The sequence below is a fragment of the Anopheles ziemanni genome, chromosome 3, assembly GCF_943734765.1.
Source record: "Anopheles ziemanni chromosome 3, idAnoZiCoDA_A2_x.2, whole genome shotgun sequence".
Taxonomy (NCBI): domain Eukaryota; kingdom Metazoa; phylum Arthropoda; class Insecta; order Diptera; family Culicidae; genus Anopheles; species Anopheles ziemanni.
The window spans coordinates 64,548,295-64,572,628 of record NC_080706.1 but is presented as its reverse complement, the minus strand read 5'-3'; the positions used below and the strand labels follow the sequence as shown (position 1 = coordinate 64,572,628).

Sequence of the window (24,334 nt, the reverse complement as noted above, 5' to 3'; positions counted from 1 at the left end):
TATCAAACGGCAGTTGTTTTAATGTTCGTGCTTCTGCTTCTGCCTTCCAATCAACTCGAGGCGGTTCAAGTAGAAGGTATCGCGGCACGGGCGCACGGAGTGAAGCGCTGTGATGTGAAGATATGCCCTCCGCACTAAAGACGTGACGGCGTGAGTCGTGTTGTGCCTCTTTCGCGCGTGCAGTTGTATCCCGTGCTATAGTTGTAACTCCAGTTGCAGCTGGTTGGTCGGACCTCCGGTGTTTCTACGCCCTATGCACCCTCACTGCTTCCCCCCCCCCCCGCCCGTTGTAATAGACAAGCAAAGTGCAATATGTAATGTGTTACTCGCCTAACTCCGTCAGTCGAAGCGCACGTTTCAATGTTGCTTGCCGTTGGGCCAGTTTCGTGCAAACATGACCGCGGGACGGTGCAGCCTAGTTTAGTGAATTTATAGCTAATGATGACTGGCGCTTCGTAGCTTTTCGTGTAGTTAATTCCTTATTTCTGTGCGTCCAAAAATTGTTCGTGTGTTTATCGTCGTTCCGTCGTGTGTGTTGAGTGTGTTTATAGAAAATTATTCGCCATTGATGTTGCTAAATCAATCTCGAGCTGTAGTTCGTACGTAACCCGTATCGTAGAATAAAAAAAAAGAAAACGCCAACAATCCCAAAGGAGCGTCACAATCAGCCCGGAAAGTAGTAGATTTCCCGTTTACGCATTTCCTCGTGTGAAAAAGTACAGCATCACTTCAAGAAGGTAACCCATAAGAACCTTCGGGTTTACGTATGCATCCGATTCAACTCGGGTTGCCCATGAACTCGCCGTTTCCCTGCATTCGATGTAGAGTATTTTTTTTTTGTGTGGTGTTTCCACAAATCGCAAAAAGAAAAATGCAAACAACGTATCATAAAATCGCTTACGAAAGGAAATCATTCTCTCCACATTGCACCACTACACGACTGCCGCTGGCCGAACGCAAGTGCAGCAAACAAAGAAAGAAGCAACATTCTTGTACAGCCCGCTTGCTGGCCCTGTTGCACTCCGTCCCTTCTCCGTACCAGCATTAGAAGTTTCCTATTTCCCCTAGCCGTTCTCGGCTACTGGTGGTAATTTGTGGCCTGTACGGAGACCCATGCGTCTTCCGAGCACGTAAGAACATCTGTGTGTGGGTCCGGTTACTGGCATACGGTGCACTTTGGTTGGTGCCATGAAGAAGCAACAGCCGATGCACGATCGTTGCTCGGTGCATAAGACATTAGGGGAACCACACACTTGAAGGAGATGGATGTTCCAGTAGCAGTGATGCTGTCGAGAAATGGTTGTTTTCTGATTTCTGTTATGGCTATGCCGCGCCCTTCGCCTCGCTTCTTCCCTTCTACGGTGTGCCACTTGTCCTGCCTATTCAGTGTGTTGAGGGTGTGTGGAGCAGAAGTGCAGCTTCTCGTCTTATTATGCTGCACAGTGGGTCAGCGCGTGGTTTAAGTGGATGGCCACAAAACCGGTTTCATTTTAAAAAGGTTCAAATCTATTTTAAAATCCTAGTATGCAGAAAATGTTAAAATATTATCTCGCTCTTGGTATTTAAAGGCTACGCCAATACTGCACACTATTGCAAAATAGAGGTTCATGATTTACCACTTTAAAGCTGCTACTTGCCTTACCAAAAAAATGAAGGAGTCTTGTTTGTATTTCCTGCCTGTAAATTTATTTGAGAAAAAAATGGTTGTTTTCAGTTGCATTTAATGTCTAACCCTTCTAGTTAGACCACTGTGCGTTGCCACGATGTCGGTTGTTTTGTTAACGTTTAACGTACGCGCGGAACGATAGCGCGAAGAAAGAAAACGTACAGCTGCGCAGTGAGGCGTTGCCCATGACAACGACGCTGCACCACGCTACACAACGACTACGGCGACGAAACCCCGACGCATACAGCTGCACCGAGAAGGTCCTGCACCGACAGGTACACTGGATTTGCGGCTGTATGCGTGTGTATGTATAACGTGCCCTAGTATGGCGCTGGTGCACGTGAACGGATGGTTGCTAATGGCAATTCTAAACGGCAACTTCCTAACCTTGACTCTTCGTAGCAGGCTACCTCTCCTTCCAAAATGGTTTCATTGCCCATGAACGGACAAAACGATCGTGATGCGTCCCATCGATATATCGTTGAGGATGTGTTGACGGCCGCGACGGGTGCAAACTTGCCAAAACGAATCCATGTGCCTGCACGGACCAGGACCGTCCCGTTGCTATCCCATCTTTCTGTCAACGTCCTGCCCACCATGACCAACCGGAAGGACAAGTCTTGTACAAAGGAAACCAAACCCTGCCAGGACGAAACCGTTTAGGATCCGTTGAACTTTGTCCCTTGTTCTTTGCCAGGCTGGCCTGGGATGCATTTGCCTTTGTTGCAGCCCACGCACTGGCTTTCCACGGAGAAGTGTCAATGGATATCCTTGGACCCAGGGCGACCCTTTCCGAAACCAAGGCCATCGGGAAAAGACAAAGTGTTTCCCGAGACATTCCAGCATACGGAAGGAAAGTACAAAAAGTCGGGATGGCTTGCTGGCAGGAGGGTGTGGGAAAAACATTATTAGTAACAGAACATTTCCTGTGCGTGGCGAGAAAGTCACTTAGCAGAACATTTATTATGGGTCATTATGCGTTAGCTCCAATTAGCTCCGTCCCATAAGATTTTTATGTCACACATTTATAATTTACGACCTGAACACAGCACAAACCGTTCTGTAGGTACTTACTTGGTATCGTATTTAATTGTTGGGTCCTCATATTGATAGTGTAACAAAAGTAACAGGCTACGAGAGATGATTTAAAAACGGAACGCCTTAGTGGATGGAATACCCACATTCGTTTAAAAGAGTTATGATAATATAAAATAACCAATGATCGGAAAAGTCAGACTCTGCCAAAATTGCCAGTTTTGTCCTCCGGGATTTTGCGAATTTGTCCTCCGGGCATTTGCCGTTGTCAATTGCATACGAACGATAGAAAAAAACTTTTATGATAAGCATGATCTTGATATTGGTTTTAGTGAATTAACGGTGAATTCTTAGTCACTGTATTAGGTATATAGGGGAATGTCCGGCACAGTTTGCGATGCTGCCTTCCTGGCTTGCGCAGTAGAAATACGCAAGAACTTACGCTACATTACTCCCACGGACTCACCTCTCCGGAACTCCAGCCGAGCTGGAGTCGGCAGGATAGATCAGATTCGGGGTTTTCCTTTTTGTTTCCGTCACTAGATAGGATTTGCGTAGATGAATGCTCTCATGTTAATTTAGATTCTAATTATTTGAAGGTCACGAGTAATACAAACCTTTCTAACCAGCAAAATATGTTATCAGCCACTACCAGATTTACAACTCTGCTAAGATTCCCGACGATCGGGCGGGCCAACTTGATACGAGTATCGATACACTTGATCATGTCTTGTTTGTTGACGAAGGAGAGGTTTCCAGTTGTTATGGATACTTGAATATTACTATTTTGGATTGGATATCTTGAGGATGAGTCTTTTACCTCGCAACTGGTACAGTTAACCTCGCAGTGGACCGAGAACGATTTCAGAGAGGTCACACGGTAGGTTTGGAAGTGTTGCATAACTCTCTTCCAGAGTTGGCACTGATGGCACAACTCCCTCAAGTACCATGTTTTAGCAATGTGGAAAATAGAAGCCAGTTAGAAAATCGGCCGATGAGCCCGGCGACTCCCCACCTCGACGGCGTGGGTTCGAATCTCAACCGAGATCGGACCCTGTACGAGAGGACTGTTAAGTTGTTTCTGGAGAACGAAGTGGAACTTTACCAGTCTAGTTTATCTCTCTTTGTTTTTTGTACATGGGATAGATGGTGGTAACATTACAGCCACAAGTCATCGATTCGCTATCTTTTTCAACAGTTATCAATCGATGAATCACACTTCCATTTTTATTCTTCCTTATAAGGTGTAGTGGGTTCAGTGGTTTCAATACTCGAATAACATAAAATAAAACTTTTATTGGCGTAGAACATGAACCAATTTGCTGCGATCCCAGATAGCTTGAGTTGGTGAAAGCTGTTCATTGGGATATCAAAGCACAAACTTGGAACTTGTTGAGTATTAGTTTTGAACCGACAACGTGATATATCAATTAAATCAAAGAGATGAAATGAATTGGTGAGCGTGAGTCGATGAAGATGGGGACGCTCCATTAATATTCACATATTTTTGCATAACTTTAATGCTCATTTGAAGGTTCTTGTCAACATCGGTGTTGTTGAGTTCTCAAAATTGGTCCAGTATTAGAACGCGCACCCAAGTGCTGATCGTTAAAAAATGTATTGCGATTCCGATACATTTGCCTGTTTCGTGACCAAAAATATATCTCCGATGCTTTGTAATTTTCTACAGTGCTTTAATAGACTTGTCTTTATAGGTTTCAAAATATTTCAAATTCTAGAAATTCGTCAATAGCGTTCGTCAATTTTAAAAATTTTCAAACCAATTTCTTACCGTAATCAAAAATGTTGTTGGCTAAATCAATCGATTGTTTGATAAATGAATGCGTTACGCAAATGCATCTACGATTGCCACTGCTAACGGTTTGGATAAATATTTACCACCTTTTTCAGGGTGCATTTTTCTCGAGAGTAAACAAATGCATGCGGTACCAACAACTGCGGCAGGCTGTTTATCACCCCGAACGCCCAGGGGTTGTTGATGTGGGCTCACATCGGACGTTGACTCTGCTCATTCGTCATCCGTTGGTTGTGAATAAAAAAAACACTGTTGATACAAAAGAACACATTCCAGCGTATAACAACCTACCCCAACAAGTCACACATTCGGTGGCATTTTTCCTCATGCTCAAATTTGAAACGCTAATCTAAGTAAAACCAACATACAAAAGGAAACCACCCGCATCCGAGTGAGTTGGTGTTGGGTGGAAAAACTCACCCACCCGTGAAGGCAACGACCTTCCGTCTGGAACGGCAGACGAATTACACCACGTTTGCCACAACCCGTACGCCATTGTTGCCCGAAAAAGGGGTTTGTGTGGTGACGTCGACAAAATAACCGGAACAGCCACATTTGGGCAACTCCTGAACTCGTGGCGTGCCGATTGGTTCGGGAGACGAATCACGACAAAAGTTAGCCATACAAACGTAGCATTAGCTCACACTTCCATGTGTGCAAACAATAGCCGGATGATCAATCGTGTTACTGACCCGCCGCAACAGATTCAAACTCATGGCCAAACTGGTGAACCACGCATAAAAAAAAGATCCTTCTCCACCCACTCTAAAGAAAGAAAGGAAATATGCTGCACACAATGTGGCAAAATTACGGAATAGGTGAATGTCCGGCCCAGTTTGCGATGCTGCCTTCCTGGCTTGCGCAGTAGAAATACGCGAGAACTTACGCTACATTACTCCCACGGACTCACCTCTCCGGAACTCCGGCCGAGCTGGAGTCGGCAGGATAGATCAGATTCGGGGTTTTCCTTTTTGATTCCGTTGGCTCACAAACTTTCCACGAGTTTCCCACGACGGAACCTCAGGTGACTAGGGCAAGGGTGCGTCACCTCAGGTATACAGCTGCAAGTATGGCGCTGTTATATACTGGCCCCCATAGTGGTGGTATGCGAGCTCTCCTTCTTTGTCTGGCTTTAGCGCTCCAGCGATGGCGAACACTCAACGAGCTGGTAAATGCTTATTTTTATTACTTTCATTAATTACGCTCTGCTACGCGAATAGTTTATTACAATCTAGTAAAGTGTGTTTTGTACGAAACGCGATAAAATTGACGTAGAATATGTTTACACTTTAGTTTAGCTATCAAAGAAAAGAGCTCATTGTGTCGTTGTTCGATATATGCATTTAAAAAAACATAGATATTAAATAAAATTAACGAGAATAATACGACTGAATTATGTGATGGTGTGATACTATTAATGATTAATATCACTATTAAAAACTAAGCCTTATTGGTACTCCTAACTAACTTCAAATTCAATTAATTTGGGACTTGAATGTTCAGTGTAAGCAGCAGTATTAAAAATAGCACAATCATTTAAGGTGAATCCCTCTCCTCTCACGATGGTGACCCAATTACTAATTAGTAAACAGAGTTCGAGATCGGGTTTGTTTTACTATTTCATCCCATTCGAAATTCGTCAGATAGATATTTTTTTTTTTGTTAGGCATCCAGGCATTAGGTCACAAATAACATGTCCTTGACTATACTTGACTTCTATTCAAATAAACTTTTGAAAGCAATGCCATGTGAAGTAGTTAAGAAAAAAATGAGACAAAAGCGTCTGTTTATACTCTTTATACGTTCAAACCTTTTTCGTGTTGTATTTATTAACTCTGAAGTTTATTGATTTTAAGATGCTTTTTTTAACCTAACACCAGAACTACCGCGATTTTGGCGCTTGAAACTTTAAAGAGATTTTATTTTCGAACATATAAAAATAAAGATTCCATTGGATATGTGAATGTCATGCATTTACATTTGTTGGAATTGTTCCAAAAATATAGAAGAAATAAATGTGATTGAAAAAGTACCTGACCAGTCAAAATGATTGGTCCGGTAGTTCTAGTGTTAAGTATGATCTAAGAATTAAGCTTAAAAAACTGAAAGGTAAATATCCATTTTTAAACATTTTCTGGCATGTTCATCCTAGGCGGCAGAGATTTGTCATCCCTGCTGTAGACGCGGGCAAATTGGGGGATGGATGAATGTATACACGTTTGTTTTTTGCTCCTTTTACTCTGATAGCGTATGATTCACAGTGCGTCTGGCGTGCCTTCAAGTACCACCGGTTGAATGATCCTACACTTGCGTGATAAGTATTTGCTCACTGATACGGAAATCCCCGGCACTTTGCTCGGAACATGGGAAGGAAAATATAAATAAATTTGTTACAGTTACATTGAAAAACGGTATTATGTTTGAGTAAAGCATTAAGAACTAGCAATAGCTATTTAAATAATAAGCATGGCTATGATTGACTGTTGTTTTGCTGTGCTTTAATTCTTTAGAATAAGTGCACAATTTGAATCACTCAGATTAAAGTAGATCATAAAAACCATTCTGCGAGTTTTCTTGACTTTTCTCACTTCAGACTATAACCTATTCCACAAATTCCAATATTTTATGTGTGCTCTCCTCGTGGCAAGAAGTGTAGCTGGCTTTCTCCGCCAACCGGAACAATGAATGCCCCAGACGGTGACATTCACCGGGCCAAGTCCTCAGTTACTGCGGGACGCGTGCGGAAATAAAACGATCAGTAAAAAAGGCGGAAAAAGAAAGGTTGTTTGCCACCGAGATTCAAACATCCACTTTGCGCAGGTCGGTTGTCCTTGACAGTGGAAAATATATGTGTCGTTTCCTCGGAGTTCGTTGCATCGTGGCGCGCCATCATGGGGTGGAAATCGCGCCACCCGATAGTAGCACTTTTCCCGGAACAAAGTCTCGGTCAACTCGGTTGGCCCTCTCAAGGAAAAGGCTGAAATGGGTGTAGTGGGGTTGTTTTAGCTCATAGGGAAATGCAACAGTCAGACAGAGGGTTTTATTTTTGTGTTGGTCGTGCGATTTCGGCAGCGTTTGTTCACCTCCAGCTTCAGATGGGTTGCATTTATTTTTGAACTCTAGGGAACGAGAAGGAATATGAAACATATTGTCCTCAAATGTGTGCACTTTTACGGCAGACAAAGAGGCACTTGAAAATACATCAAACCAGATAAAACGATGTTTCCGATCCCGTGCCCTGCTTCCTCCGTCCACCAGACGGGGTTTGAGGGCGCAACAACATTACTCATGCTAACATAACGTTTCCTTTTTGCCTCCATCGGAACTCGCGAATCCGCGGATGGCTATTTTTTTTTCTCTTCCCGCACTTACACAACCACGGATGGTGCCTTCCGTATCTCGTACGGGGCACAACTGTTGGAAAGGGAGACAACTGTAACTCCACACACGGACCTGGACTGAAGGAGAAGACGGCGATGGGGGGCTTCAAAAGGAGGGAGATATCGCGCGACTTAAACCAGTTCTTGGCCACCCCGCTGCGTCCACTTTCCATTCTTCCGACGGTGGCGGCGTCGAAAAGATTTCGATGCCACAAGCTGAGTTGCTGTATGTGTGTCCGTTAAGCGTAATTCTCGCTCAAGAATACAAGACCCCTTGGGCGAGCCCCAACGAACGGTGGCGGTGGTGGTGGTGGTGGTGATGATGATGGTGGTTGGCGGATGGCGACTCTTGCTGACCGTTTCGACGGACCGCGACTGCGACTCGCGGTTTCAGTTAACTTTCGTGCCTTGGATGGAGCAGATGTGAGTCGCAAACCGGGTTCGGTGGATAGCGTGTGACGGTGGGGAAACCGTTGTTACTTGGTGGTAGATTGACCAATAAATTATTAAGGCTTGATGCGAGGATCGCTTGGTGGTGTGATGCGTATGGTGAGCCGATAACGTGGCGTGTAAGGGTGGTTGGCATCCGGTTGGAGGGACACTCGGCGGTGAAATTCGCGTGCGCGAGCTGAAAAACGACACGGTCGTGGCTTCGGTCGTGACGATCCCTCGCATCCGCTTGAGGTGCGATTTATTTTTCCCTCCCGTTGTGTCCCCCATTTTGTGCGATACAGTGTGCAGTGTGCGATACACGGTGGCGGTGCATCAAAAAAAGGAAGGCTCGCGCCGCACCGGGTTTTTCGCGATCGTAAACGGAGTTGCCTTTTTTCGCAGTACCATTTTTCCATATTTGGTTTGAGAAACCGCGATCTTTTTGTGTTTTTGTGTGCGTGCGTGCGTGTGTATGATTGATTCAGTTATTACATCTTTTTTGTACTGTGTTCTCGGGGAGCCCTTTCGGTGTGCCGACCTGGCGGCGCTATGACCCGTTAAGGAAGGTGTCGTTTCCAAAGCGTTTGTCGCTCAACAGTAACTGACGGACTGACTGACAGACGACTGACTGCGTCCGGGGCTGACCCAGTCTACTAGCGATCGACGGTTAGAACGCCGCCATTCCAAACCATCCTCCCCGGAACGGACGCACGCAGGTGGGAGTGGTGCTGGAGGAATTTCATTACACGTGAGATAATTGCTGATAACTCCCATTTACGGCCGGTGTGACCTACTGCCGGTATTCTGCACCGCACGGACGGAACGACGGTGCTACCCGCCAAGGTGAAGAAGTTGAACAACAACGGAAAGAATTCGTCAAGGCTAGCGGGACGGGGTCAACCACCCCCCATTGAAGTGGTGGGGTTTGTTTGGCACTTCTTTCGGGACGCCATTACCATATTCCACGCACTCAAAGACATGCGTGCTTATAATGGAGTAGGTGCTAATATGCCCAAAATCCCTGGAAAAATAAGCAAGAGATCGAACGGAGATCTCTTCAAGAACTGAAGATCAAAATGGTGTTCCATTGGGTTTTTGTGGTGGTATGGAATGTTAATTTTATACATACGTCCTAAGTGTTGGTGACGGTTTTCAAAATCCCCCGGAACGGAAGCATACTTCAACATGATAAGGTTTTATTTTATCATGCCCAAAAGATCGCCTGGTGACGAGTGGAATGAAATGGCAAATATTTTGTTTCAGGGGATTTTTATGCCAACCGCGATACAGTCCCAGCAGGTTATTCACCTTCCGCGCCATCGTTCGATATGATAATGATGCAATAATCGAAGGAGATGATCGCGCCATCTTATCTGCCATTCCGTGTTTCGACATTTTCGAGTCCTTCACATGTCGGTCATGTATTCCGCACGCTGGGTGGATAACATGTTCAAGCATCGTAGAACCATACTCAGCATAACCACAACCTGCTGCTGCTGGGAAGAAACCGGTCTGGCGGTCATCGCGCGGTCGACTTAAAATAGATAAGACGTAAATCGTTGTTTTCTTTTAACTTTTGCTTTACTGCCTTCAATCGTCCAAAACAACGACGAGTGATTTCATGTCGGACGCACATACGCCCCAACAATCCGATTTGTTTAAGTAAATAAATAAGCCGCACGATATGGCGTTAGACTGGTTCAAAAAAGGCGGTATCTAGCGAAGTGAATTTTCGGTCGTGCTGCACCGACGGAGGAAAAAACAAACGGCCATTACGGGGGATTTTTCTCGCTTCCCTCGACGTGTTTCATTTCACAATTTACTTTTGATTTAATCAAATTATCACAAACATTTTTGGCGTTATTTAAAATGTTAGAAAATTTAAAGTAAATTATTTTGCCTTTGTTTAACAACGTAGAGGCCGGGACAGTGTCTTCCTCTTTAGCGCCACCATTAACTTTTGAAAAATAGCAAACGCAGCGCATTGGTAGCAATTGAGGAGTAAAAAGTATAACCCGTGAGATAAATGAGGGTATTATGTTCTCTTAGAGAGAAATCATTAAAAATAAATTATATAAATATAAAGTAAAACAGAGGAACAAATTTTCTTCATCTTTTTCTGATTTTCATCCCAAATCTTCTTAAATGTTTTATGCTGCTAGTTTTTAGCACTTTTGGAGCCGCTATGGCCACTAGGATACACATTTATTTTTTTATTTTTGGAGGATGAAATAAATTTAAGAATTTGAACAAATTTTGGCCTTATCAAACCCAAGAAGAATTAATTATTTAAAGATCCCATAAAAGTGTGCATAAAAAATCAATGGCAACACAAAAACAATAATCCAAATATATTTGTTGGAATTACCCAATCTATAACACGAGCTAATCATCAAAATTTTGTCTGCATTTATTGCTTGGTGTCAAATTTTGTAGTTAAAGCACAATTTGTGCAAAGTGCAAAAACTTTTGGTTCAATTGCTTCAAAACTGTACAATTCTTGTATTTTTACACATTAATAATGCTTTACAGATCTTTTTTTAGTTTGAACTCATTGTTATATTTGATAACAAAGATTACCAACACTTACGACATCACTCTCACTTGCTCTAGTGGAAAAGAAAGTGAAGCGAAACAAGAATGCAATTTATAAACTCAGTGTTTGATAAGAAAAGGTGGTTTGGAAGCACTCTACCACACACTGCTGGTGTGATGAATGCGGGTGCCACAAACACTGATATATTCTATCATTAGTTTTAGCAAAATGCTATCAATGCTGGAAGAAACTTACCCAGGCGTACCCAGAGATTAACGTAGGTGGTCTGATAAGGATAACGTTGTTTGATAGGAAGTAAAACCTGCCACTTCCGAGAATCTCTGAGGTGTTGCATCAGATGACGAGCGCAGATAGATTCAATATGGCTTCGCGCTGTCCGCGTAATCACTTTCCATTTTGTTTCACAGCGTATTGAGGCCCAATATGGGCTACCCGCATTAGACACGCCTGGTGCTGCATCCGGACCCCGTGCCTCCTATAAGAATCCAACACAGCTTGATACCGGATGACTCTCTGCCGCTGTTCGTGGACCATTTACGATCGAAAGACCACCTTAGCGTGCCCTTCATTGGCGGGAACCGGTTTCGATCGTCGACTGCAATAACGCTTTTGCGTTGCAATTTCAAGCCAACACGTTGTAAAGGCGCCCATAAGGCTCTTATGTGAAGATGACACATTGGCATACGTGCTGCGATTGGATGTAATGGCTGTGTGGTACAGGGTCCGTTATCAGGGAGGCCCCTGTGGATGGCTTTCACGACAAAGTGGGTTACACATTAATCACGCAGAAATGGTAGCGAAACCCGGAACCTTAGGTCTCTGGGGTGCGAAGGCACTGAGGCGTTACGATTCTCTAATCTGTCACAGAAGCGCTGATAGTGATGTCATTCATAAAATGACACCTTATCGCTTCGGTGAAGGTAGAATCGGCAAACATTTCATGGTTGAACAAGTAAAGAAGTGTGGTAATTAAATTCGATTGCGTTTTTATTCTTCTTTAATATTTCTTATGATTGTCCTATCTACGGTCGACCATAATTTGCAGCAATTCATTATTTTAACACCGGAATGAACGGCGTGATTATCATGTAATTACTAAAAGACACACACGTACATCCAAATCCAATAACTTAATCAACTCAAATTGTATTGACAACAGAATGCATTCGCATGTAGAATAATCTAAACATTTTATTTTGCACCATAAATAGAATCAACTATTCTTTACTTTTATTAATTTTAATTACTTTTTATTGGGAGCCATAAACAAAACAAAATAACTCGTGGGGGTGAAATGTTTTCGTTTTGTTTAGCAAAAGCAGTTAAATTTTATATTGGATCATAAAATGCACATTTATCATAATACCCACTGTCTTGGTTTAAATTTACTACACTTTTGGGAGATGTGGTACGTTTATGGACTACTTGGGATTCTTCTAATTTATAACCTGGTGAATAATAGTTTTCAACTATTAATTATATATTTTTAACTATAAAATTTTGCTAGGTGTAAAAACTGCTTTAACGTGCTATAAACTATAGGATTACCAGTTATTGGGTGTATTGGGGTCGAATCCCAACCGGATCCTCCCTTGTACAAGAAGGCTGACTACCAAACGTACGCAAAGGGAAAAATCCTAGTAAGAGACACCATAACCCAGTACCCTCCCAACCCCCTAGTCAATAAAATGAACTTAAAGAAACTTTCCTAGGTCCTTTCACAGTAAAGCAGTAAAAGACAAACGATGGCTAATGATATGCAAATATATTGTAACTTGGTAACAGATTTAACTTTGCATTACTCGATTGACAGACTCTGCCATGATCAAATGCAATGCATTTGCAGAAATATCAAAATGCGTTGGGTATTTCCTACAGAGGTTGGAAACGCTAGATATCAAAATGTGTTGGGTATTTCCTACAGAGGATGGAAACGCTAGAATCTGTGTGACTGTTTCACCTTAGGAAGTATGAGTTACCATTCAATTCAACTCAACGAATTCAATTCTATACACTTGCTTACGCACTTTAGTAAACTTACGTTTTTCAAGCATATAGTTCAATGACACATCACTTGAAACAACATGTTTTAGGTTTTGCTTTCTTATCTTTTCGTGGTTGGTTCATAAAACTGTTTTTTGAAAATGCATTTAAGTTTTGGAGAGTGCACATTGGAGTTTTGGTAAAAAAATGCAGAAGAAATGTTATTTAAGTTGTTTCGTTTTGCAGTACGGTTAACTTGTGTACTTTTTTGTTAAAGCAAAATAATTATTTTTCCTTTTTATTTCATTTTTCTTTTCATGGCACTCGTTAGCAATAATAAAAAGCAATAATCCAAGATGAATGACCTAAATTCGTTAAAAATACTTCGCACCGAAATGAAAGACGTCGATGTCTTCGACATCAAGCAGGATGTGCTGGATCGTCGTGTGTTCACCAACGAAGAATTCCTAGAGATAATGAGCGAACAGAATGTATCGTTGCGCTTGGACTTGATGTTTATCATACTAGAGTACAAACAACAGATCGATCAACAAATTGTACCTCGGTTTATGGATGCGTTGCGTCGGTACTACGACTGGATCGCAGTGCTATGGGAGAAGAACCGCAACAAGGACAACCTCGACTATAGGAGCTACATTTCCTACCGAAACGAAACATCCGTGCCGTCACACGACTCAATCAGCGTCTACCGGAAAGAGCTACGCTGGACGATCCACAAACACCTGATGTCACTGCGTCACGGTGCCACCGAGCATCGGTACCTGTTCATCTATGGCAAGATCGGCACCGGCAAGCAGACGCTCGTCTCGCAGGCCTGCGAGGACATCACGATCGTACGGCATATGAACTACAAAATCTTCTACCTAGACCTAGCCAACTGCCACACCGACGAGGCCATCCTGGAGATGCAGGAGAAGCTTTCGGTGCAGATGGGAGAGTCCATCCGGCAGGACGATCGGGGAATGAACTGCAGCTACCCCTCGAACATGATCGACTGCTGGAAGCGTACGTATACGCGCATGTTCGAGAAGACATTTGTCGACAGTTTGTTGGTGCTGGCGCACGTACGCAAAGCGAAGCACATCCGAGACTTCGACTTCAAGTGCAAAACCGTAGTGATCACAAGCAACAAGGATGTGGTGCACGAGGTCAGCGAGACGGAACGCTTCCTGGTCGAGCTACCGAAGGGTTTCACGGAAGCGGAAAGCTTGGAACTGTTTGCTCGTGCGCTGAAGAAGAAGAACTCTATGCTGCCGACGGAGGCGACCGAGCTGTGCCGGGCCTGCCAGGGTAACCCGTTTCTGATCAATCTGATCGCGCTGCGCATGAGCGAGGAGTGCCGGAATGAGGTACCGATCGACTGGAAACAGCATATAGACAAACTGCAAAACTTCTCCATCGGAAAGTCGGAGAAGATAACGCGCACGATCGCTTCGACGCTGGAGCAGTTCACCATGGAGGAACGGCAGTGTTTCCGGGATCTGGTGATCTTCCGGGATAATGTTCCACTGTCACTACGTGTAATGATCTTTTCTTTTCTTTCTACCTTCCCATTTTATTAACCTCATTCTGCTTCACTACTTGTTCTTCGTTACTGGTCTGGACGATAGCACCTTAAACAACCCCCTGGCACATTTATTAACCTCCTTAATGTTTCGCGCATCACTCTCTAGGTGCTGGAGATGTACTGGAACCAAAGTAAAGAAAGTACCGAGTGTTTGCTTGCAAAGCTGGAGCGACGTGGGTTGCTGGAAAAACGGTTGTGTAAGAATAAACTATTCTACATGATGCAGTACATCTGCTACAATGAAATCAAACACCCACCGGGAGCGGACATGATAAAACTGCATCGACGATTGCTAAATAGCTATAGGTATGCACGCTTGTTCTAATAAAACACCCAGACACGCCTTCATCTTCATGCAAACACGAAGGCACAAATTAAAATATTCAAGACAACTATTAAAAGTTTAAATTGTGCAATTAGCATTTGATTAATAGAAAATAACACGAAGTATGTGATAAACATAAGCGTTCTTAATTTTGATAATTCATAATTTTAATTCCTTTCTATCAGCCGTAAACGATGAGAACAGAGCAATTGTGAAAAACACATAATTTACTTTCTTTTCCTAAACAGCATTCGCGAAAAACTCGCCAACCGCCGTGAGTTGGAGCTGATGCACGAGTTCCCGAACGATGACTACTTCCACTTCTACATCGGGTACCACATTGACCAGGCCGGCCAGCAAGAACATGACCTTTTCCAAGAGCTGTACCAAGATTTCGGATTCCTCGAGCAAAAGCTGCGCATCGCCGGACTAGCCAACACCGTCGATGATCTGCGAAAGTATCAGGATTATATCTTCCCGGCGCTGGAGGACCGAGACTTGATAATTGACACGCTGATCGAGTTTCTAATGGGTGCCGAATGTTTGCTCTCGGAAGACTCGCGGCTTCTCCAGCGAGCGTTGAACTTTCCGGGCGAGATTGCCAGAATGGCCGAACGGCAGGTGGAAAAGTACAAAAACCGAGTTTGGTTCCTGGATGTGTGAGTCATCGTTAAAATGTTATTTTGTTGATTTGTTTAGTAAAGTATAAAGCTTATGATGTTATGTCAATGAGGTAAAAGAATTATTTAAGTAACCCATCTTTTTGATAGAGTGGTTTAATTGTTCAGCTCAATCTTTTTAAATGAAGCATACTGGAAAGGGCTGAGCAATAAGAATAAACATTTCAGCTTACATACATTCGATTTATGGATTATAACCAATGTTTTCCAGAGTCCAACAAAATTTAAAAATTCATCATTAATGATACAACAAAGCCAAAACATGTACACTTAATAAGCTAGCAGTATATTCGTTGAGTCGCATTAACCTGAAGAAGCAGAGACAACCCGTTCTCCAGCTAATCTTCTCCAATTTTGTATATCCATTTTGCTGACCTTTTAATTTCTAATGGATAACTTTTTTCACACATTATTTGGAAATTTTTTGTAGCATCAAAATATCTGTATTTTATTTTCCAAAATATAACATTATTTTGTTTGCGAACAATTTGCAATGAAATATTTTGAGTTAGTTTTGTTTTCATGGAACCTAAGATCTTCTTCTTCTTGGCGTAGCGGACCTATTGGTCATGCCAGCCCGTTAAGGACTTACGAGACTTGTTTCCCTGTTGTACGTGGATAGTCAGTGCAAGGGGAGGGTCCGGTGTCGGTCGGGATTTGAACCCAGGTCGTCGAGGTGGTGAGCCTCGGCGCTCATCGGCCGATTTTATAACCGGCGCTACCGCTCGGACCCCCCTAATTATTAAGGATTATTCACAATAAAATGGTAGTAGCCAAAATTAATATAAAATTTCGAATTATTTGTATTCGGTTTCGGTTTCTTTTTTTTCGAAAAATTACGATATGCCATTGACTGAAAGCTATACTTAAAAATGTTACCGAGAGTTTGTACAATACTGATTAAGCCTTCAATTGCTAAAGTTGTTGATTTTTTTATTGCAATAAGTAATCTGATTATGTTCTTCTTCTTTCCCAGGGCTCACAATCTGGAGTCTTCGATTTTGAAGCTATGTCACCCGCCGCTAAAGGTGCGGTTCCACGATTCCAATCACGTGTTCGTTTTACCCGCAAAGTACGACATCCAGTTGTGGAATCTCTCGGTAGAATACGACGTACCACCGATGACATTCAAAGGATGCGACGACTCTCAGGTCAAGGACATGCAGTGCACGAAACAATTCGTGCTGGCGCTCAACCGGCGAGGGCTCATAAAGGTTTGGTCGACGAAAAACCTTCCCGATCGGTCGGACTACCGAATGCAGAACAGTATTAGGCGAGAAAGCGAAATGACCCTATCGCTTTCCAACAGCAGCTTCAGCTGCTTCTGTGTGCTGAATCAAAGCAATCACACGGAACTGATCGCTATAAGTGACAGCGGGTTACTGTGCATTTATAAGGTGTACACATCGGTATTCCGTACGAACACGCCGGACAATGCGTTCCCGACGAACATCCGGAATGCGTACCTATTGCTGCCGATCGAGCATGACAGTCGCGTGCGCAGTGCCGTACGATGGTTCCTGTTTCTGGCCAGAGAGAACGACGGCCCAGTAGGGATCATTTTTAACATGATCTCCACCAGCGTGGTGTTCCGGTTCGAAGAACCAATCAGCCTGAACGTGTACCAACTGCCGACCCTTTTGCTATTTGTGAACGATCGACAGATCCGGCGGCGGGAACTATCGGCGGATGGCCTAGACGAGGCAGTTGTAGTGTACGAGAATAAATACTGCGACAACACGTGCAGTGTGCTGACCGAGGACAAGCTGTACGTTGTGCTGGGCACCGAGCGGGGCATTTCGATCATCGACATTTGGGAGGGCGTTGAAGTGCGGCGCATGAACGTGAGCCACTCGATCATCGACCTGGATGTGCTGCCGATCGAGCTGAACATGCCACATATGCTACTCGCATCCATCTCCAAGGACGGTGGTAATACGATGAACTTGTACAATCTCTCGGTGGCATCGGGTGGCAATCAGGTGGTAAGTAGCCAGTATCAGCTCGAAGGTACCACGGTGTTTCTGGCCAATTTGGACAAGGAACCGGTCCTACTTAACACCGTACATCGGCACGGCACACTACAGCAGACGCCCCTGATGGACAACGACATGGGAGTGCTGCAAGAGCGCACGTTTCAGCATGAACAAATCGACGCCACCGTGCAGTGTTTGATTGACACTCCGTCCGGGTATTATCTGGGGCTTGAAAACGGTCGGCTGCTCAAGCTTTCCGACTGGCGCCCAAGTGCGGTGGTGCAAGAGATTGTCACCTTAACCACAGACATTACCTACCTCGAGCATTTCCAACGAGAAATGGACGGTGCGGTGTCCGAGGTACTGGTAGTTGCCGGCAAAGGACAATGCCTGGTGTACGTTAACGAACAGCAGGAAGAAGTGGAAATTACCGACACCATACGCAGGTGCTATCTGCTACACGATCGCTTTCTGCTGCTGATTGGAGACCGTTGTTCAATACAGGTAAATAAAATGATGACGAGCAGACTTTTTCTTGTATGAAAGATATTTAATTCAAATTTTAACGGTTCACTGGTTTCATAGCAACTGACTTCTCTAATCGAAGCATGCTTAGTTTATACATTTCTTCTTTAAAGGCTACTCCGAACCACCACGAAATTCCAATTTGCTTTTTCAAACACGTCCAATGAAATAATCACCGGAATGAATTCCGTAGTTTTAGCACATTTCTTTTACCTAATCTTATTCATAGTAAATGTTTCATTACTCATTACCATGACTACTTATGCTTCCAACATCCTGGTAAATGCTCCAATCCGTAGGGCGAATCTCCCCCCCCCCCTCCTACCCTCCCCTCCCCACCCAACGGGGTAAAGCTCACGCCCAAGATGCCAAATTCAAGCGTAAAATGCTGTTCATGCCGTCTTGGCTTAGATGCCCCAGTCGACGATACCACATATTATTTTGCACTAAATACTAAATACTAATGTGTTCTATTTCTCTCATACAGATCTACGATTTGGTACATAGATCAATCGACTTAGTACAAAAGGAAATCGAACGTTCCTACGGAGCATCCGCCTACCATCACCAACGCACTGCACTAATACTGTGCACCTCCGATGGGATCGTGTACCAACTGGGTTTGAGTCAGGCGGCGATCGAATCATACGAACTCACCCCGTTCGATGAGCTGCGAACGGTTAAACCCCTGCAAAATCGGAAACCCGACGAAGTGATCTGCAGCTGTGCCATATCGGCGGAGGGTGAATTTTTGGCCCTCGGCTGTTACGATGGCCGAATAGTCTTGCATATGATGGATGCGAACCGGCATCTCGCCGTGCTCGAGTCACACCAGTGTCCGGTGGCGGATCTGTACTTTAGCAGCTGGACCGAACCGGGCTCGCCCCACATTCTCGTCAGCGTCGGCGAGCAGATCGTATTCTGGAGCGTAGACTACCTGTACAACAATCAACCGCGTAAAAGTTTCTCCAGCATTCGCCGGTCGGGACGGTTTACCGCACGTCAGATCCAAGTGGTGGCGGATCCTCTGAGCTCGCCTGGTGAAGCGCGTCGTTCGACCGGGAGCAACCATTCCGGCTTCTCGACGCCGATTGCCGGCAGTCCGGTTCAGCGCAGCTTCATCGAACGCTTCGACGAGTCGTCGCACTGGTACGACAAGCGGGGTTCCTCCGGAAAGCCACATCTCCTTTCGTGCATCAAGCTGATCGGTAGGGCGAAGCGGTTGATCATAAACCGTGATTTTAGCAAATTTCTCACCATGGATGACGAAGGCTACATCCACTATCTGCGACTGTACCGGCCGCCATCGAATCAGCTACTGCTCGCTCCTCCGAGCACGTTCGGACTGCGGACGGCCAATGTAACAACACCGGGCAATGGAAACGGCCCTTCGAACAGCTCGTATGCCTTTATATGACGGTTGTTAGCAAGCGAACGAACCATTCGAGTCAGCTGCTGTTACATCCTATTGTACATCTTTTACACTGCCTTGGTACGCTAATGCGCGACAATGATGATGGGAAAAAAGCGAAGATTCTCGTAAACCTGGTTTGTTCGTTTGCGTGTTGATTTTATCTGTGTCCATGCTTTTGTTTCGTTTTTTTTTCTGTTCTGTGTGCCCCTTGTGAAACTGTCGTTTGCGTCCTAATTTCATACCCTCCAGCAATTGTGCCAAAACAACCAATATATTGTCTTTTTTGGCTTTTGTGTCTTTCAACGTAGCTTAAGAGTTAATCAAAATTCTTTATAGATTATTCAAACGATCGTCAGTATAGTAAAGAATAGCAAAAAAAACTAGGGTAAACTTCTTGTTTACGCACACGCGAACGAATCAGTGTGATAAGCAAATCATTCATTCGATAAAATGGAATTTTAAACTATCCTCGTTAGAAGCATTACGTGACAATTTTTATAATCCCATTTTGATACATTAATTACTAGTGTGGCAATCATAAGTAGGGAAAACGGGTGGCCGAAGGTTGCTTTCGGTCACATGCAATCGCATTCGTGTTTCTTTTGAATATAACGACGATGGACTGAGGCGAGCATAGCGAAGTTACTTAATGCATTTGTTTAACGATTATATTGTATATTCGACGATTTCATCCTACTGTACAGATTTCCAACCGATCATACTTGCTCAAGCAGCTCGCACCCTTTTTGATGATAGGTGCTAGGTTTTCGCATCGGTGCTTTTAGATAGTGTGGCCGATCGCGTCTGGCACATTTTTCTAGCCATAGTTTATTAGTTTGTAGATTGTTTTAAGCAGACAAGGAGAACGGTTTTGCCACATTCCTGTATAACGTAAGTCTTGTTTCGGAGAGAAAATACAAATAAAGCAAAATTTTATATATACAAAACATGGAAAACATTCTTTCACTTTTTCTGAAAGTTTTACTAGAAGAATAGTTATGTTCACCGTTTTCAACAAAAAAAAAGCTCAACAACAAACTACACAGATACAGAACAACAAAAAAAGGACAAGAGCAACTTAGCGTTTTTACTAAGCCTTTTGAAATGATTAAAATTAAATTGAATGTTAATTCTAACTAAAACTATTTTCAAATACCCGGAAATGGGTGTAAAATAAAAAGAAGATCCAATATGAAATATTCAATTTATTTGTACCGTTTTTAAAACTTCAACTGTATTGAAAACATAATTTGCTTTCGATCCCATACCAATTTAATGTTAATTTTCAAAAAGATCATGTGTTTCGAAATTCACTGGTTATCTCAATCTGGCTTATTTTTTACACCTTACGCTGAGCTATGTTAAAATAGTTATTGTTTTACCTTGGCATTATTTTGCTATTTCAAAAGTGTGAGCAATGTAAAATGTATTATTTGCTTTTCACAAGTTACATTAAATGTCGGTAAAGATATTGATCCTAATTTTATTACCATCCACCACTGCTATCTCTTCATTGGTGATAGATTTACGAACATTTGTGTCGGTTGGGTTTGTTACCTTCGGATTCGAGATGCGTGGAGTTTGTGCGGAGAACGTGTTGGACAGATCGGTAAGTTCATCGAGAATTTCTGTGGAGAAAAAGATGAAAGGGAGGGTATGGTTTTACAACTTAAAAATTGACATCTACACTAACAATGTTATAGATTTAAATATATCGAATACGAACCAGTAATTTGTAAATCTATGTCGCTTTGCATGCTATCATACATTTCTGCTGTTTGTACACGTTGTTGTTTTTTAAACATTGCCACTCGTAGGCTGTTTCCTGTTGGGAAGAAAAATATATCATTTAATTAGAAGTTAAACATGGTTAAAGAACGATCAATGCCTTACTTCGTATTGGCTTCCTCCTAATGGAACCCTTTTCAGGAGACGTTTCCGCTCGTTTTCTTCGATGATCGAGGATATCGGTGAAGGTATTTATTTCCAACAGTGACGAAGCTTCCAACCTCCGTCGGATCGGTTCACCCCGACGACTGCGGTACAGTATGTTCGCTGAGGACATTCGCATCTGGCTAGCAACGTACAGTTCTTGTACGCTTTCTTCCACTTCATGTTCCGCCGGCGTAGATCCTTGTTCTATCGTACTCGGTTTGCGGGATGCAGCTTCCTCCGTTGATGAAACTTTGCCACCTTTCTTATTGCTTATGGTCAGTTGAATTTTCCTCAGTTTGCCAAGAAGCACACGAAAACGTTTGATCACGCGACGAGGATCGATGCTGTTGTCCTGCAGGGCGCACTTTACGATGGCGCGACATTCCAAAGTCATCGTCCGGTAGTCGGTGTAGTATAGCTTCAGTGGTTCTTCGTGCAGTTTTACGTCGTGTGCGTTGACTTCAAGATGTTGCAGGAATATTTCCACCTTACGAGCCATTTCTAATCCTTCCGTGGGATTAAAATCGGTTTCAAATTCGTCCAGCTTACCATCGAGCTGTTCAATCAATGCTAAAGCGAATGCGTTGGTGTCGATAATTTTATGCACGTGTTTGCATAAGATGTCCGACTCTTCCAACCAGTGCTGCTCCAATAGAAGAGTGTTGTTGTGTGTGCCCATATATAGTGAGGGAATAAGATACGAATCTAGTGCTTCTATCGAGGCCAGGCTGCTTCTTATGGCGGAGCAAAGTTTCAGATTATCCGCGTACGATATCGCAAACAGACCTATCTGCATCAACCGTTCGACAAATTCGTCGAAAGGCTGCGTTATGCCATCCAGTTCATCTTCGCTCGTGGTAGAGGTAATATTCTCGCGTAATTGTTCAAGTAACCGCCGATCAGTATCGCCGAATGTTTCATAAACCAGCCGTAGAAGACATTCGTTAACGTGCGTCTCTAACTGGTAGATGGCACTCTCGAGGATGCTAACCCGAAGCTTTTTGCTGTTTGAATCCTGTTCGCTGCCTTCTCGCTCAAGTGCCAAACATTCTTTGAGGACCTTCTGACAAAAGTTCGTTATACGTTTACGATCCTCCTCCGGGAGCACACTGCAGAATCCAAAAGTTTGCGTTATCAATGCCTCGATAATTGAACGGATACGGCCACTCTCCACAATAACCGCTTTGTACTGTCGATCGTATTCGTCTTCAGTACATTCCTCATCGCTGGCCACAGTTAAGGGGCTAATGAGGCTGAGAGCTAAGTCCAAGTAGCTGACAAAATTTGATTCCGTAACTGTTTCGCAGGGAACGTCCGATTCCAACACAGCTTTCAAGCGCTCTAAGCACCAGATGATTCGGTCAAGGAAGCATTGCCGGGATTGAGGCAGTCCTTGGCGTTTTCCTGCCTGCAACTCCATCGTGATAGTTTTCTCCAGCCACCGGATGCATGTTACTATCTGTGAGATACACAGAAAGCATGTCTCAAGCGTGCCAACATTCCCGTTCTGTTCGAACATAAGATACTTGTGCACTATACGTAGCAAGCGGTGCAGGTCGGAGCACACAGACTGAAAATAGGGTGGAAAATCGAATGAAAAACACACTTTTTTAGGAAAAAATCACCATCTTACGTCAAGCCATTGTAGTCCACTATGATCCGTCGGTATGTAACCACGGTACAGATTATCTTGTGTTTTTGTAATACACTCTTGAAGCTCCGGTACCATTTTACGACCGTTTCGATGTTTACAGTGCATGCGATCGTTGGGCGCCTCTCTTTTCAAAACAGTTTCAATTGTCAACGGTCGTACTGTTTGACGCATGGAGCAAGTGAACGTTCCCAAAGGGTCGTTTGTTTGACGGCTTCAGCTGTTTTCAATGTTTGTTTTTTTTTCGTTATCCCGCTCAACTAGTGATGGTAATTATTGCTCCAGTTCCAGCACGGGGTTCCTGAAATAGTTAAATAGAAAAGTAAGGTTAAGGCACGGCCGCATGGTGAAACCGAACTGGAGCTCAAGTCAGATAAATTCTAGCCGCCGCACATCTCGTGCTGCTTGAGAAATCAAGCGGATCACGAGTTTTGTGCGATCGGCAGGTGAACAGCCACATTTTGACTGCGCACTAGCGTGGTTGGTTAGCAGTGCTCCTGGCCACATGGTTGCAGTCAAACTGTGACGCCTACAGAAAATCAGAATAACCACAGAAAATCAGCATAAATGATCTTAGTAGCCGGTCCCTAACCAATAGAGGTCTATATCTCCAGGTTAGCTGGCAAAGGCCCAGGAAGCTGGATTCAATAGCCGTACTGTAGTAACCCAAGGAGAACCTTGCTGCACGTTCCTACCAAAGGTATACATGCCTACCTAAAAGAACCTTGCCAAGTGTATTTTTGGTAGGCATGGACTCCTCATAACCTACCAATAATTTTTTTTTCGGAGGCACCGCAGTGGAAGGAGGTACTGGCTGTCAAACCTTTGTTTGTTTTCTGTTGACTGTGCAAGTCTGGCCAACTGGCTGCGAGTTAAGAATAACGCTTTCGCGGGTTTGGGTGTCGGAATCGGAGTGAAGTTTATTAAACAATGTGTTAAACAACATCATGAAACATGGTAGGAAAAGGGCAGGAAAGGAAACAGGATGAGACGATGACCCTTAGCGACAGGCGCCGAAACTGCAACTCAGTGTTAATAGTTGGTCGGTGTCGGTTGGACATCGCGGCGATCATCGGTTGTTACCGGGTGTAACATAGCATCGGTGGCCCGTGTCCGTTAGCAGCGCTTGGATCGACCGACTCGGGGTGGTTAACCGGGGCCGGGTTAACTCGCACCAGACAGTAAGTACGTGTGTAAGAACCCACAGCAGAGAGTTCTTACTGATGATGATTTCTCCGCACTTTTCACACATTTCAGTGTCTCGACAAGGAGGAAGAAGCGGTTTGAAATAAACATGAATGCATGCTACGTGTTTTCACTGGGCATGACGGAGTGGTGCTGGACATCGTACATCGAAGGAGCCTGCTACGA

General features: G+C 43.8%; 3 protein-coding genes across 3 annotated transcripts in view; 2 read left to right on the top strand and 1 right to left on the bottom strand.

The window, feature by feature from the left end:
• The window catches only part of LOC131287727 (glucose-6-phosphate 1-dehydrogenase), a 284,204-nt gene that overhangs the window by 232,976 nt on the left and 26,894 nt on the right, over nucleotides 1–24,334 (top strand). The gene's annotated exons all lie outside the window — the stretch shown is intronic.
• Nucleotides 624–19,999, top strand: LOC131287722 (uncharacterized). Its single transcript, XM_058316798.1, has 6 exons — nucleotides 624–737; nucleotides 13,201–14,410; nucleotides 14,564–14,763; nucleotides 15,031–15,441; nucleotides 16,439–17,942; nucleotides 18,451–19,999. Exons 2-6 carry the CDS (start codon nucleotides 13,226–13,228, stop codon nucleotides 19,378–19,380), a joined length of 4,230 nt encoding a protein of 1,409 aa, XP_058172781.1. The 5' UTR covers nucleotides 624–737; nucleotides 13,201–13,225; the 3' UTR covers nucleotides 19,381–19,999.
• On the bottom strand, nucleotides 20,809–23,041 carry LOC131287724 (serendipity locus protein alpha-like). Its single transcript, XM_058316801.1, has 4 exons — nucleotides 22,946–23,041; nucleotides 21,271–22,882; nucleotides 21,104–21,202; nucleotides 20,809–21,005 (listed from the first exon to the last, which is right to left on the bottom strand). The coding sequence occupies exons 1-4, from the start codon at nucleotides 23,039–23,041 to the stop codon at nucleotides 20,830–20,832; spliced, it is 1,983 nt and encodes a 660-aa protein (XP_058172784.1). The 3' UTR covers nucleotides 20,809–20,829.

Excerpts from the sequence above, each read along its gene's own strand:
- LOC131287724 (XM_058316801.1), bottom strand. The coding sequence starts at position 23,041 with ATGGTACCGGAGCTTCAAGAGTGTATTACAAAAACACAAGATAATCTG. Across the intron at positions 21,203-21,270 it reads TAGGAGGAAGCCAATACGAA|GAAACAGCCTACGAGTGGCA; the intron begins GTAAGGCATTGA and ends TCTTCCCAACAG. Across the intron at positions 21,006-21,103 it reads CATAGATTTACAAATTACTG|AAATTCTCGATGAACTTACC; the intron begins GTTCGTATTCGA and ends TTTTCTCCACAG.
- LOC131287722 (XM_058316798.1), top strand. The coding sequence starts at position 13,226 with ATGAATGACCTAAATTCGTTAAAAATACTTCGCACCGAAATGAAAGAC. Across the intron at positions 15,442-16,438 it reads CGAGTTTGGTTCCTGGATGT|GGCTCACAATCTGGAGTCTT; the intron begins GTGAGTCATCGT and ends CTTCTTTCCCAG. Across the intron at positions 17,943-18,450 it reads GAGACCGTTGTTCAATACAG|ATCTACGATTTGGTACATAG; the intron begins GTAAATAAAATG and ends TCTCTCATACAG.